The sequence below is a fragment of the Lissotriton helveticus genome, chromosome 5_1, assembly GCF_964261635.1.
Source record: "Lissotriton helveticus chromosome 5_1, aLisHel1.1, whole genome shotgun sequence".
Classification (NCBI taxonomy): Eukaryota; Metazoa; Chordata; class Amphibia; order Caudata; family Salamandridae; genus Lissotriton; species Lissotriton helveticus.
In genome coordinates, this window is record NC_136065.1 from 1,452,032,482 (window position 1) to 1,452,047,025 (window position 14,544).

Sequence of the window (14,544 nt, forward strand, 5' to 3'; positions counted from 1 at the left end):
AGTACCTAGGTTAGAAACTATACCTTGATTGCATACATTTGAGTGAGGGGGGGTGGATATTGTCAAAATAGGTACAAAAGGGGGTGGTGATGGACGGAGCATCTGAATCAATCAAACACTCACACCCAGTCAAAAGATCTGGGTTTAATCCATCACCGTTCTTTAGCCCACTCTGCCACCCCAGTTCAGACATGGCTATATGCAAATCAGTCTGACCCTGTGCCTCATGGGAACAATCCAGCCCGAACTATTGTCAAAATAGGAGATGATGGGTACCAAATCTAGTGATTGAGGATTCGTTTCCTGTGCTCTTTCCAACTATGGCTCGGCAAAATGGGTGAAGCACAACCCTTTCTTCACTTGAATGTCAGATTTGCTAGGGCAAGCAGTCCAAGGCTTCACAGGTAGGTGGGTCACACCTAGCAGAGAACTCATCAGTCAATCAACAGACAACATAACGTATTGCCCAGCCAGGTCATTATCTTTTAGTTAAAAGAAAGTGTTTTAAGATCACAGCACAATCTAATTATTCGCGGTTCTATAGGACTTACAGCTAAAGTCATTTCAGTTAGGATCTTCATTAAGGAGCAACATTCTCACCTTTCATTATTGTCACTGTGCACTATGGGTGATATCTTCTGACTAAAGTCTCAGTATTCTGTGGGCATAGGCATTGATAAGGCATTGGTGCACACTGATTTTCATACCCCATGGATCAAATGTGCAACTAATTTCAACATATATTTTAGCCTGGTTCCTTTTCCCCACCTGAGCTGGGGCCTCAGCAGCAGCCTTAGTTGGATCAGGATCGCTGAAAGCAGTCAGTGTTGAAGGCCTGTACAGCTGCACTCGCCTTCAACAATGGTGGCCTCCATGGCTGGGCGCAGTCAGGTGCTCAAGTATAGCAGTTGCAGCCTCCAGATCACATCATACATGAGGTTGTGCCTTCCGTGCTTGTGGCCTCCTGGCCAATCAAGAATCTCGACTTTGGAAGCAATGCACTCTTCAACCTGACTTCAGTAGTGACTGCACAAGTCTCTCAGGCTCATGACAAATTGCAGTACAAGAAAGGGATTCTTATTCTGTAAAAGTCGTGTTGCAGTACACATTAGAACCAGTCAGAGAGACATGGGAACTCATTCAACTGATGTACATGCTGGGCTTCTGCTTCTGGATAATCACTCCCCCCGCAGACCCCGACAGATTCCTTCCATTACTTAGAAGCTGGCATGGTTCTAGGCACATTATGCAGAACCTCAGCTCCTCCAGCAGAGAGTGAGGACTTCAAGTGATGTTCTCTCACCTCTAGTAGATTACCTGTCGGGCAGTAATCAGCCTTGGTCACAAATCAGCTCGTTTAGTAATCTGTGGAGTACTCCTTTCCTTGTTCAAGAACTTGGAACTAGAACAAAGTGAGGTGACTAGGATCTAACTTTTCTACACATTTTCTAGACAAGCGATGTGTATCCAATGTTTAAAAGGCTGCAGAGTTGGTTTGGGGTGGTTTGTTTTAAATTACATTTATTACGTTTTATGTACATTTACAGAAACTGGAGTCCCATCCTTTACCCCTGTCATCTACCAAATAACAGTGCTCAGGGAGAATTAATAAGCAGCTTTTTGCCAGCAAGACCCTCAGCTTTTTGCCAGCAAGACTCTCATTAAATAGCTAAAGAAATCCTTGCCTCCATCAATCTCCACTTCAGTGCCTGCGTCTCCACCCTACAGCAACAGAAATGGAGGCAATACACTTCCACTGTCTGTGAAACGGACCTCACCCTCCATCTTGGACCATGCTAGATCAGGGCCATTCAAAATGGATCCCACGTTTCCAAGTACTCAGACACACACAGTCATACTACCATACAGGAGCTACACATTCACTGCACTCTTGGGCACATGTTATGAGCATGGGATGCCAGCCCAAGGTTTTGTAAATTCACTTAACAGCAGGACTTTACTCAAGAGGGGTCAGTAGACCACAATCTCTATAACACAGATAAAATGGTTTGTTCACGTTGAAGACTCAAAAACCACAGTATGCTGTTAACACCTCCTATTAGGATGCACCCAGGCCTTAGGCAGTAGTCCATTTCCCACTAGAGGGCCTGTTATAGATGACTCTTTAAGGGACAGGCCTAAAGGCCAGATGTATTAAGATTACACTTTGCGAGTCTATAATAGCAAATGCTACCGATTAGCTATTATAGACTCGCAAAATGCAATGTATGTAGGTTTCTGCAACTATTTTGCGATTCCTACATACTCCTTAATAGCGAATCGCAAATTGCGATTCGCTATTAAGGAATGACTTCACATTTATACCTAAAGACCTATAGAAATGAATAGGAATTGCATGCGCAATTTGCGAGTACCCAAGATACTTGCAAATTAGGCATGCAATTTCAAGTGTGCCAAAAGGACACTGTTGCACCCCTGAAATATGCATGTGTGCACATGTGGCACACATACATGGCCTAAGGGCATGTATGTGCGCCACATGGCACTTAGAAAAATGCAAAATTGTGCATTTTTCTAAGGATTTGCAATTGACCACCAAATTGAAATTGGTGGTAAATTGCGATTCCTTAAAGCAGGGTCGCAATTTAATAAGCGCTTCCTGCATTGCATTTAGAGAATAGCAACTTGTTATTTTCTAAATGCATTCGCAAGATAGGTAATCGCACAAATTGTCATTCCCTATTTTGCAATTTGCATTTTGGGATGATACATCCCAAAAGGCTTTTTTGCCGTTCGCAAAGATGCCAATTTCTCGAATCGACCTGTTTGCGAACGGCAGAATACTTGATACATCTGGCCCTAAGTCTCTGAGCACATGCTAGATTAGTGTGATGCCAGGACCAAACAAAACGTCAGAATTCCAGTTTCACATGCAGTTGGCACACAGGGCTAGCTTACATGCCTGTTATGATGCAAGGGGCATTCATATCCCAACAGTGCTGTTTTAAATTGGCTTCTATGGACTTCTCGCTTTTCTCGTTAATCAATGATGCATTTTAACACATTTGCTATTTCTTTGGCATCATGGAGTAATACAGAGAGACGGCCAACATGTGAGTTGAGGATAGGTTGTATAGTAGTTAGATACATTGAGAATCAAATGACTCAATTTATATCTACAAAACCTTTTTTTATTAAACTGTGTAATAAATGGCACAGCATTATATGTCCCTCTGTCATATTTTTTTTGTAACATTTTTTTTAAAGATAAGAACACAGGAATACATGTATAATATTTCGTTCAGAAAAAAGAAGCAAGTATATGGTTACATATTAATAACATCTATAAAATCATTGAGGTAATGAATGTAGAAACAGTATAATGCAGAACATTTGTATTAATATTCCTAAAAAAGTAACCAATAAAAAAAATACATATTAGAAAAAGTACTGAACTACGTACTGGCACATAAATAACCTGTGAAAAATATGGGAGGGCATATTATATTAGAGAAGACATTTTTTTTTAAAGAAAGTAGGAGAAGAAAGAACGACCAAAGAGAGAACGAAAGAGAAAGAGAGAAAAGAAAAGACCCTTTGACATATTTGACTTTTTTTTATCAAATTCGAAGTGGTGACAAGTAACCAACCCCGATATTGAGCTCCATATAAATAGCATGGCATTTTATAATTTTACAATTAACAACAGTGGTCTGAATAGAAAACGAAATTACATATTTACTTGTGACCAAATACCTAATTTGTGATATACGTAAAGTGCCAGCAATATAAGGAAAAAATATTTTTCTCTTGACCTTTTAGGGTAAAATCAGAACTATAATTTATATTTGAGTTGCAGCAACAATTAATTATTGCAATGCTTATTATCAAGTGCTGATTGGTAGTTCTGAAGAAGCCACTTGACTCTTAAAAAGTGTTATTAACAAAGGTGCTTTTCTTTGGAAAAGTGGCTCATAGCCACATTCTGCACCTTGAGTGGGTGATAAAAGAAATAGTGAGTCAAAAAGAGGGCTCATCTGTGAAACACTTCAGCCTGCCTGAGATGGTGAAATAGTGTTATTTTCAGGTTCATTTCAGAGGAAGTCTGACACAACTCTTTAGTTGTTGTCTGGAGATTTAGTAAGAGGAACAAGACCGGATATGTGGTTATTCACCCCAACGAGTCTGGATCACAAGGTAAAGTTGCAGCTTGTTCGCTAACTGCCCATGATGATGCACGGTTTACATCATTTGCTGTTAGATGCATTTTTCGAATTTAAATTATGAACCCCTCAATAGTTCCTCGAATAACCAAAGATGTTATTGCAATAAATATACAGATCGGTTTGTTCCATTAAAGTAAAGTGCCTCCTTCTATCAAAAAGCTGCTAATCCACCAGGCTGGCCCGGTAAGCATGAACTGGTTCTTGTTACTAATCGGCAAACACCAACCCTAAAGGGAAGTTACGCAGGCTTATTTTCTGCGGATCAGCAGCCCCCATGCCCCCCTCAGCGCCTTGAGACTCTTACGAGTGAGTAGCCACACTATATAACCCCCTGATTGATTGATTGATTGTTTGATTGAGGTATCGGGTAACCTTCCAAAAAGATAGATAATCATATTTAGTTATAGTTTGTTCAATTTGCAGCTTTATCCAAAATATGAACTAGTTTTACATCCATTAGACCCTCTGGCCCACAGCAGGCTCATAGCCAAATTACTAACCTGAGAGAGGGAACCTGTAGGAGTGTAACCCACGAACCACCTGCGCAATGGATCCATCATGTAGCCCACAAACCACCCGCTCATTACTGGAAGAAGGTGCGTCGTAGGCAATTATCAGTCCTGTGAGACTACAGGATTATTTTATGTTAGTGAATTCTGAAAACTCCTTTCACCACCGTTGGGCACACACACGAGAAGCCACTCTATACATTGCTAGGATTGTATTAAAATCGAGATCCTAAGAGAGTGTTCATAAAATGTATAAATACAACTATAAAATGAAACAATGTAATGGCAATAAAAACAATTACTAAGCAAAACATTTTTTTTTTAAATCGCAACATTGTTAATGTATTTCAAATATTCACTGCACTGAATGATGAACTCAGTCTTTGTTAATTAGCACAGAACAACTCTGCTATTTTAGAAGCAGAAATGTCTATCTGAGTATCTGAAGTGACCTCTAGCCAGTGTACATTAGCCTGAGCAACAAGTCTGTTGTTCTGTTCTTTAAGAAGGTCACTTTCTATTTCTGCCTCGCTTGTGGTGTTGATAGGGCCGTGCCTGGCTCCAAGTAGCTGATGTTCTCTGCTAGTGATGTTTGTAGCTCAGCTCATGCAAATCCATCTCTCAGGAAGAATACTGAAGATTCCTCTCTGCCTAATACTTGTCTGTACTGGGCTTCAATACAATTTTCTGATTCTTTTGAAGATGGCATGGCTCATGATGAATGATGTAAAATGCAAGAATTAACAAATTACTCTTGCTGCACTTTCACTAAATTCTATCACACATTATAATTAACATGAATACATATACATTAATAACTGATGTGCTACCATTCGGTACTAAAGAAATGTTATAAATTGTGCATGTCCAATGAACACTGATGCAGCATGTGTTTATAAATGAAAAATGGGCACTCAAGTACATATGAAATTCAGTAGGGGTACATAAGCAGAAAAAAAAACAGATTACAGGGATGCTGGGAGGGCGGAGGGCGAGCATTTAAACAGGCTGGAAAGGACGCGCAGCCAGTGAAGAAAAGGTAACCATAACTGGGTTACGAGTGCCCGTGTACTTTGATGTTTTTTTTTAAATTGTACTGCCTGATTTGTTTTAATGTGTATGAAGGCTACTATTTGGCATTATACTTAACTGCTTTACTGCCGCCAGATCCTTTTTTGTCATTTAGGCATTTTCTGATTTCCGTCCCCAGCTGTGGTTTTGCCGGTGAGCCGTCTAGTTTGATCAGCTGCTGCACAGCAGGGCTGCTGGGAGGGCGGAGGAGGAGCATTTAAACAAGCTGGAGTGGACGTGCAGTGGGCGCGCAGAGCGGGTGCGCCGATGGCACTCCGAAGGCACGCATAAGGCAAGCCTGTCTGCACCTGTCCGTGTCCCACCTGGGCCAGAGGCCAGAACCCCTGGTCATAGGCTGGTTTACTCCATGAAGGAACTCTGAGATTTGAATGGGTCGATCTGCACAACTGCCCTTCCAGTAGCACTAGAAGGGAAGCTTCTTATGGGAAACCTGCTAGTCGATAAGGAGGGGCCAGCAAGGAGCTACACTCAAGTTCAAAGAGCAAAAGGTATGGGGCGGATGATCCCTCTAGACTAAGGGCCGCACTGCTGAACACTCGGTCCCCCCAGAAGCACAACTTGGACATTTTTACACTACTACAGGAGAAAGAGCTAGACATGCTCGTACTAACGGAAACGTTGTTACAGGATGCCTCAGGTCCCGCTCTAGTGGCCTCACTTCCCCAGACTATGATGTCCTGACATATAAAAGACAGGGCAGAAAAAGAGGAGTGGGGTAGCAATATTTTGCCGTAGGTCCCTGCCCACAGAAGGGATAGTAGCTGAGAACTTAGATGGAGCAAAGTTCCGAGGAAAAAAAATAGGGCTAAAATCTATTTGCCTGATAGTAGTGGTAGTATATCGTCCACCCCGGTCAACCCCTCTGTTCAATGATCTACTCACCGAAGTGGTCAGCGATCTTTGCTCTAGATATCGGCAGATTCTAGTGTTGGAGGACTTTAACTATCGCTGGGACCAGGCACCAAGAGAGCTCGTGACTACCAGGTTCGGAGAGGTAATGACCATGCTGGAGCAGAAAAACATTGTGGAGATCCTCACCCATAAGAAGGGCCACACCCTAGATCTCATCTGGAATACGCTGCCTGCTGCACAACTAATAGAGTGTAGGCCATGCGGCTGGTCAGATCTCTATCTGATCACTTTTGTGATCCCTGTGCCCAGTCAACCAAAGTACCTACCCCCAGTCTGGAGGACGGTATGGAGCTGGCATAAAATAGAGGAAGCTGGTCTGAGGGAGGCACTGTTTGAGACAACGCACTGTGTATCGCCAACTCCTATGCCTCTTTCTAATCTGCTGCCATAGGTCTTGCTCCTACACCCCAAGGTGTCACCCATCTTTCTCTCCGACACCCCCAATTCTCATTTTACTGTGCACTCTACTGTGCACCGTCCACTACTTCACTGTCCCTGACCCTACTTGACATACTCACTCCTGCCCTTAGGTCTCAACTTTTCATCTCCTCTTTTAACATCAATGCTCATCCCTCTCTTCTGCAACAGGTTTCTCTCTCCTTCCCTTCTTGGTATTACCAGTTTCTTTTCAGCCTCTCTGCCATACAGCTCTAGCAATACACACCAATACCCAAAAAAGCAATCATTCCCATCCACTTACAGCTGGGACTGTGATTAGGTTTGTCAGTACTCAACTCCCACAGTCCTCTACAGTTATAGGCCAGACCTAGGGACTTTGCCAATGTGTATTATATTTTATTTGACATTATTAGAAATGTATTCATATTTCAAACTATTAGAAAGGAATGCAGGTAGGGACTTAAAATAAAAACCCCTAGGAAATAGTGTTAAATTAAAGACATTTTTTTAAAACTGTGACAATATAAACATGATATGTACTATTTAAGTATATTGTTCTAGCAATAATATAAACTTGTTAATAATGTTTACTTTTTTAAATAATTTAAGTTTAGTAGTACTTACACTTTTGTAGAAACTTACACTTTGTTGTACACTGAGCAGTACACATGGCCAACCACTTGTATAGCAACACTCTCCCATAGAAAATATATCAATATATAAATGGAGGTAGAGGCTTAAACAAACTCCCCATAGGAAATAGTGTACAATAAAACGAAATTATTTAAAGTAGTTAAACAGATAAAAAAATATAAATTAATATTAAAGCAATATATGAAAATAGTACGTGTATTATGACCTGTGTGAACCTTGTAAAGTTTAAGATTGTAAGAAACACTCCCAAAATTGGCATTAGCAAAGTTGGCCATCTTCGTACACCCGTAAAAACCAACAGCTCATAATGAATTTCAGTCTAGACACTGCTAACCAGTGCTTGGTTTATAAGAAACTGCCACATTGACCTGGGTTACCTACTAGTGGGAAATTTCGACTGGATCAGATTTGCACTAGATACATACAATTTTAAGACTTTGTTCTTATCTGGATTGACATTGTTCACCTGCAAACTCCAAACATTCGACCTGACTGAATTAATTAATATTCATGACATACAATTGCCCCTTCAGCCTTTGATGTATGCGACAGCGGCCAGGAGAGTAAGAGCCCTGAGCCCTGCTACTAAAGGACTTATGAAGGTGGACGTTGACTATTAGTCTCCAATTGAATGTGGACCTGACTACTTGCTGGTACCACAGACAATTTCCATACCAGTAAAAGTATGGTAACTTTCTGATATATTTTTTTCACACAAATGAAGCGGAGTGACATAACGAACAGTCCTGAAGAATGCTAAGAACCTTTTCAGTCTATTAAGGCAGAAACATGTTGGCCCTATCCTAATAGGGAACATCTACATCCCTATTTTCACTAAGCTTCTTTTAATCTATCCACTTAGGACATCAATAAAGGATTGACCCTGTCAACCAGGAGATAGTTTTAATTCACAATTAAAAAAGTTTTTTGCACTCTGCCCCTCAATCTGCCCTACATTGGATGACAAAAAAACACCTCATGCTCCTCTCCTGCAGGGGAGTTGTAGCCCACATTGGGTACCATGCGGTCCCAGTGTGCAACAGGGAGCCCAATTATGAAGCATGTCACCTTAGGGTCAGTGAGGGTTCTTGTCTTAACACATGTGTGCGTCTGTCCCTTCCCCACTCGATTTGCTTCTTTGGTGAGTAGCTAGGGTCCACCATCCGGTTACTTTTTTGTGAGTTTATACAATTGTGAGTGTCAAGAGGAAGTGAGATGGTGTAGCTTCCCTTATTTGAAGAAAGAGGCGCATGCTTACGTCTACAACACCAGCTTCCCTTGGTAGCACACTAAGGGGAAATGCATGGTGGCAAAGGGTACATAACTGGGGTGGAGTGGATTCATTTTCAGAGGAAAATATGGAAAGCAGGAAATAAAAACACCTAATTGTTCAGAGATGAAGACAGGATGCTCAACTCTATAAAAAAAGGAACAGTGTAATGATGACTAGAAACTGAAGTATGAAGGTCAAGGAATGATGCAGTAGTGACCTAGATCTAGCCAGTAGTTGACCGGGAGTTACCAGAAGCCCTGGAAAATGTGTCCATACCAGCCCTGTATTATATAAGTGAGTGCAGAGAGTCAACAAAAGAACCCAGGGTAAACAAATTACACCAGTGACTATAATAAGTTTGGATGCATCCCCTGAGTGCTGATTTGACGGAATATCTAAGGGTTTCTCCGTCCTTCGAGCTCTATAAGAAGCCTCAGGTTCTCAGCCTAAGGAGGCTGTTCGCCAGTGGTGGCTTCTCTGCAATGGGGGAGGAGTGTCGCCCCACTACCTGGTGCAGAGCCAGGAAACGAAAAATAAAACGATGCCGTAGCATCATTTTATATTTTGTTTGCCAGCTTGTGCATGGAGGGGCGGGTATCGAAGAGTGCAGGAGGAGTGAATGTGCAAATCCCGAAGTACTCATGTGTGATTAGTCGGCCATCTCAGACTGACCAAAACATACATGTGCACTTAAGTTTCTCAAGCCGGCTGCTTTCATCCGCAGGCTGGAGAAACCCCACAGACTCCCTAGTCTGAGCAGGGCGTCTTTTCAGCCCACTCAGATTGGCTGGGAGTCTGTCCCAGGGGTTGCTGAAACCCAGGAAGAGGTCAGCAGTAGCGACGCAACGCGGGAAAGGTGTCAGGTAATTAATTTTTTTTTATTATTAACGTGTCATTCCACCATATCCCACCCACGCTCGCTCCTAACCCTGCGCTCACCCCACCCGCCTCACCTCCCTTTGTTAGTGGCAGCCACCACTGCTTTTCACTGTGTCCTACGCTGTGGGCGTAGCCCTGGAGTTGTGTGTGGTATTTGTGGGTGGCCTAGAGGTGTAAAGTGTGACTCAAATTGGATGTATTTTGAAAACTCTTGAACAAACAGCTGTGTCATCATATCCCACTGTTTTCTAAAAAATAGAGGCATGCACTAAAACATAACACAAAAGGAATGACAAATTCAGACAGAAGAATGTTGTCTTTTCAGTTTCCTGTAGAAAAGGTAGGTTGAAGGGACATTCCTAATGTCACTCACCAGCCACGGTGAGGTAGGTGTAGTCCATGATGTCGAGAAGGTGGCTCCTTTCAATGCCGCACCAGTACCAACCAGTGTCTTCACTTCTGAGCTTCTCCATGGTGACAGTCATCTTTCCATCGGTTGCTTGGTCATTTATCATAATCTCACCATCAGGCGTTTGTGAAGTGTAACGTAGTATCGTGCAGGATGCGCGGTAGTAACCTTTGCACCAATATTTGACATACTCTTTGTACGCGGGATCATAGTCACACTCAACATTGATGGGGCTGCCTTTATTGCCAGTGTACTGCTTCTCCTCGATTGTTAAGCAATCTGTGGATTAAAAAGACGGCATGATTATTTCATCATCATCATCAAAATACTTTATTCGGTATTTTAGAACCATAAAAGTACACAACAAATAAAAGCAATATACAAATACATGTACAATAAAGTTTTTTTTAAAAAGATAGCACCATAAAACCTTATAAAACATGGTGTAGATTCAAAGCAGAGAATGGCTTATAAAAAAACAAAGAGACCGTCACTTGTAAATAGTTAATAAAAAGGGAGACAAATTTAAGAAGGATAAATAGCCCTAAAAATCTGTCCATTTTATCATCTGCAAAAGAGACCCCCATTAAAAGGTAAAATCATTATAACCAAAACCAGTTAAGAGGGAAGGATTTTAAAAAGACAGGCAAGGTTCTTCAGGTAGTCAGATTAAAAACTGTCTTCTGTACTATCCAAAAGTTCAGACCAACGCCTCCATTCTAATGCACCGGCTCCAATATAGGTATTTATATACTGCACAGCCAATAATCCGACTCGTTTCAGTGCACAGCAGCCATAGAGCATTCTGGCACTGCAGACATAGATGATTATTCCTAAATTTGCACAGGTGAGTTCCTTTATTGTGCTTAAATGTTCCTAAAAATTTCACCGAATGCAGTGTCGGGCAATATAGAGGTGGAAAACGTATACAATGATCCAAACATTTTTGCATTAAAGACGTTGGTCAGTCTAGTGGGAGCACATACATTCTACGCAATGCCAGCTCATGGGTTTTTAGAGTATTCTATGTTGCAGTTTGGAGTGCATTTGCAAACTGAGGCCTCTGCAGAACATGCTTGTTATCAGTGTTGTGCGTAGCAAAGGCACCATTATCTTCTCACCCACTTCCTTTTATCGGTGATTACTGTTTAATGCGGGACAAACTAACAAGAAATTGTCACTATAATTTTTTTTTTAAAAACGAACTGGGATGGGCTCTAAAGGAAGCTTCCACCCCCCAACAAAAATTGCGACTCAGTGGTCCAGGACATTCTAGTCAAGTATGGAAAGATAGGTTCTAGCAACGTACGTTGAGTGAGATGGGCCGGCATTGAATGGGGTCCATTTGTTAGATGCTACTTGTGCTCCTGACGGGCATGAGCCGAGGTGAATAGGCAGCATAGCTAGGAGATCACTGATTTTGCCACAAGAGGCTCTGTAGATAGGTTACAAATGTTGATCTTGCCGACATTTATTGATCACAATACCGACCCTAGTGCAAAGATTCCCTGCAGCACAAATTATCCTCCACTGGTGGTGCCGCAGGTTCTTGGCCGACGTGTTCCATGATAGCCAGACACCGAAAACATAATCACCTGCTTCTGTTCTTCTGAGGGATCAGCTTCCCTGGGCAGCTCATAGGTACTAGGCTGCACCTCTATCGAAGGAAATGCAGGTCAGTCACCCCGGCCGTGGCAAAGATCATTTCAGTACGAGTATAAAGGTGCCTTGATGCACAGGGAGGACCACCAACGTCCTTACAGCTATGGGGCAGTAAGCGCTACACAGTCGCCCTGGCTCCTCCCTCGATGCAGTGTTTTAGCAGCTCAGGGTCTGGCAGCTGCAGTGGAGCAGGGTTTCCATAAAACAGCACCTGGTTTACAAGGATTGCAGAACAGAAGCATACTCTGTAGCCCACTGGGAACTCAGGAAGAGGCCCAGATGGGTGTAGACATCTGAATTATTAGCGCCAGTGAACTAGGATGGACAGCTCATATCAAATGTCTGCGGAATTTGCAGTTTTCTGTTCATGTTTTACACTGACCTTTGATACGTGGCTTTCGTTTCAACCCACTTCTACTGATTCTGGTGCCTTGCGGGTGATAGTCTAGCTGAGGGAAATATTACCAGCACGAGTCTTCCCCTCACAGCTCCCAGATGAGTAAGAAATGTGAACTGTGGGATGTGGGTTATTTATTTATTTTGAAAGTTTTATATAGCGCGAACCAGATCTTTGCAGATATCAGAGCGCTTTACAGAGCATAAATAACAGGCCATTAGATATGGCGTACTTGTGGGTAATAAGTGGGGTGGGGTAAGCATAGGAGGGAGCATAGTAAAACAGTTACATCAATAATGCAAGTGGTACAAATAGGTGAAGGCATAGACCGCCAGGTAAATCAACAACACAAGTAATACAAACAATCAAAGGGATCGAACAGATAATACTGATCGGTGCAGCGACTTTAAAAACCGACGTCAATAGCTCAAGTGTATTTAGCCATCAGGATAGCTTTTACTTCTTTCTTAAAGAGTGTGATGGATGATATGAGCCTGGTTTCAGGAGGGAGTGAGTTCCAGATCCTGGGTGCCATTCCTGAGAAGGAGCGTTTATAAGTTTTTTCCTTCCGGAATCTTCGAGGTTTTAGCAGAATATTGTTTGTGCCTCTAGTGTTTCTAGAGCCGCCAGAGATTGTCAGCTTCTGGGTGAGGTATCCGGGTGAACTCAGGTGTACACATTGGTGGCATTTCCTTGTCTGCTCCTCATAAGAGAACAGATTGAGACGCCATACGCCTACCTGCTTGGAGGAGGGAGAGCTCTTTGTTTCGTTTTTGCTCCTGAGTGCTTGCTGCTGAACCTCGCGGTACCCGCTTCGCGGGTCCCGCATCGCCCGTCTGCCTGGGCGCTTGACTTTGCTTGTTGGTGCTAACATCTACCGACCAGTGACCAGTGGGATCTGCAGGGCTGCGAGCGCCAGGTGAGAGACAGGGACTCCATTTCCCAGGAGTCCCTGTGTTGTCATCACCTGCACCTGGACGCTCTCCCTGCTTGACCCGCCCCCTGAACACCTCTCTCCTATAACAGGAACTGTTACTTCCGCTGCGCGGGAGCGTGCACGGGAGAAGCCCGGGACAAGGGCGGGACCGTTTTGTGGCCGTTCGGGGGCCAAAGGAGGCCGGGCTGGGCCAGCCCTCCAACATTTATTTTCCGTTTAACCATCCTGACTTTAATCCACAAGTAAACAAGTTGTGTGGTCATATTTAAAACTTGTCTAATATTTAATGGCTGCTACACATGGAAAAATGTCGTCACCTGATCCTGGGGGAAATAACAAAGGGACTTTGGACAAGTACTTTAAAAAGCCCGTTGGTGATACAGACAGGGAGTGCGATCTGGCAGAACGAAGGGCAGAGCGCCGACGCTCCATTGAATCCATTAAAAACAAATTGACTAGGGGCATATCACCAGAGATTAGTCTAGTGCAAGTGGGTGAGGGTTTGTTACAAGTAAATGATGACTCGCAACCATCACAGGGCTATCCCATGCTTTTGCGAGAAATGACCCCCCCATCATTATTAGTCATTAGTGGTACAGAAGGAAGTGACACTGTGGGTACAAGTGATATTACCATCGTAATTGAAACCATACCCACTAACATACGAGTACCGCCACCTGGGAAAAAGAAACCTGGGAAACAGGGGGTTGGCAAAACTGTTGGGCCACCACCAAACCAGAGACAGAGGAAGGGAGGGGTTCAGCAAAGAGCCAAAATCAGCCACACTGATTTTGGTAAGGGTAGATTAGTGACAGCTGCTCCCGCACCCACAAGCATTGTGATCCTACCCTCTGCCCTGGCTCAGGTTGCCCCACATGATTTACCATCTTCCCCAAATACCTCTATATCAACTGAAGTTAGACTAAATTTAGCACCTGGTAGTATTTCGCCTCCTACTGATAATCTATCAACACTCTCCCTCGAAAATATTGAACACCTACTGAGGGCATTTACATCTCCCATATTAGAGAGGCTGAAGAGGTTAGAGGATCGTTTGGGGGTCATAGAATCGACGATCACTAGAAAAATGGGTCAGTTGGCAGTAACTGCAAAGCAAGTTTTAACGCCTAGAGCTGTAGACCCTACACCAATAGTCCTGACACAAAAGGTTTTAAAGCCTCCAAGTAACCTTGTCAGTAGTACCGACCAAGGGGTAAATCCATCCAAGGCAGTG

General features: G+C 43.0%; 1 protein-coding gene across 1 annotated transcript in view; it reads right to left on the minus strand.

Moving 5' to 3' along the window:
* The window catches only part of LOC144752672 (transmembrane domain-containing protein TMIGD3-like), a 105,229-nt gene that overhangs the window by 74,604 nt on the left and 16,081 nt on the right, over positions 1-14,544 (minus strand). The window contains exon 2 of the mRNA XM_078640540.1: positions 10,279-10,593. Coding sequence (XP_078496666.1) covers positions 10,279-10,593 — 315 coding nt within the window. The remainder of the gene's footprint in view (positions 1-10,278; positions 10,594-14,544) is intronic.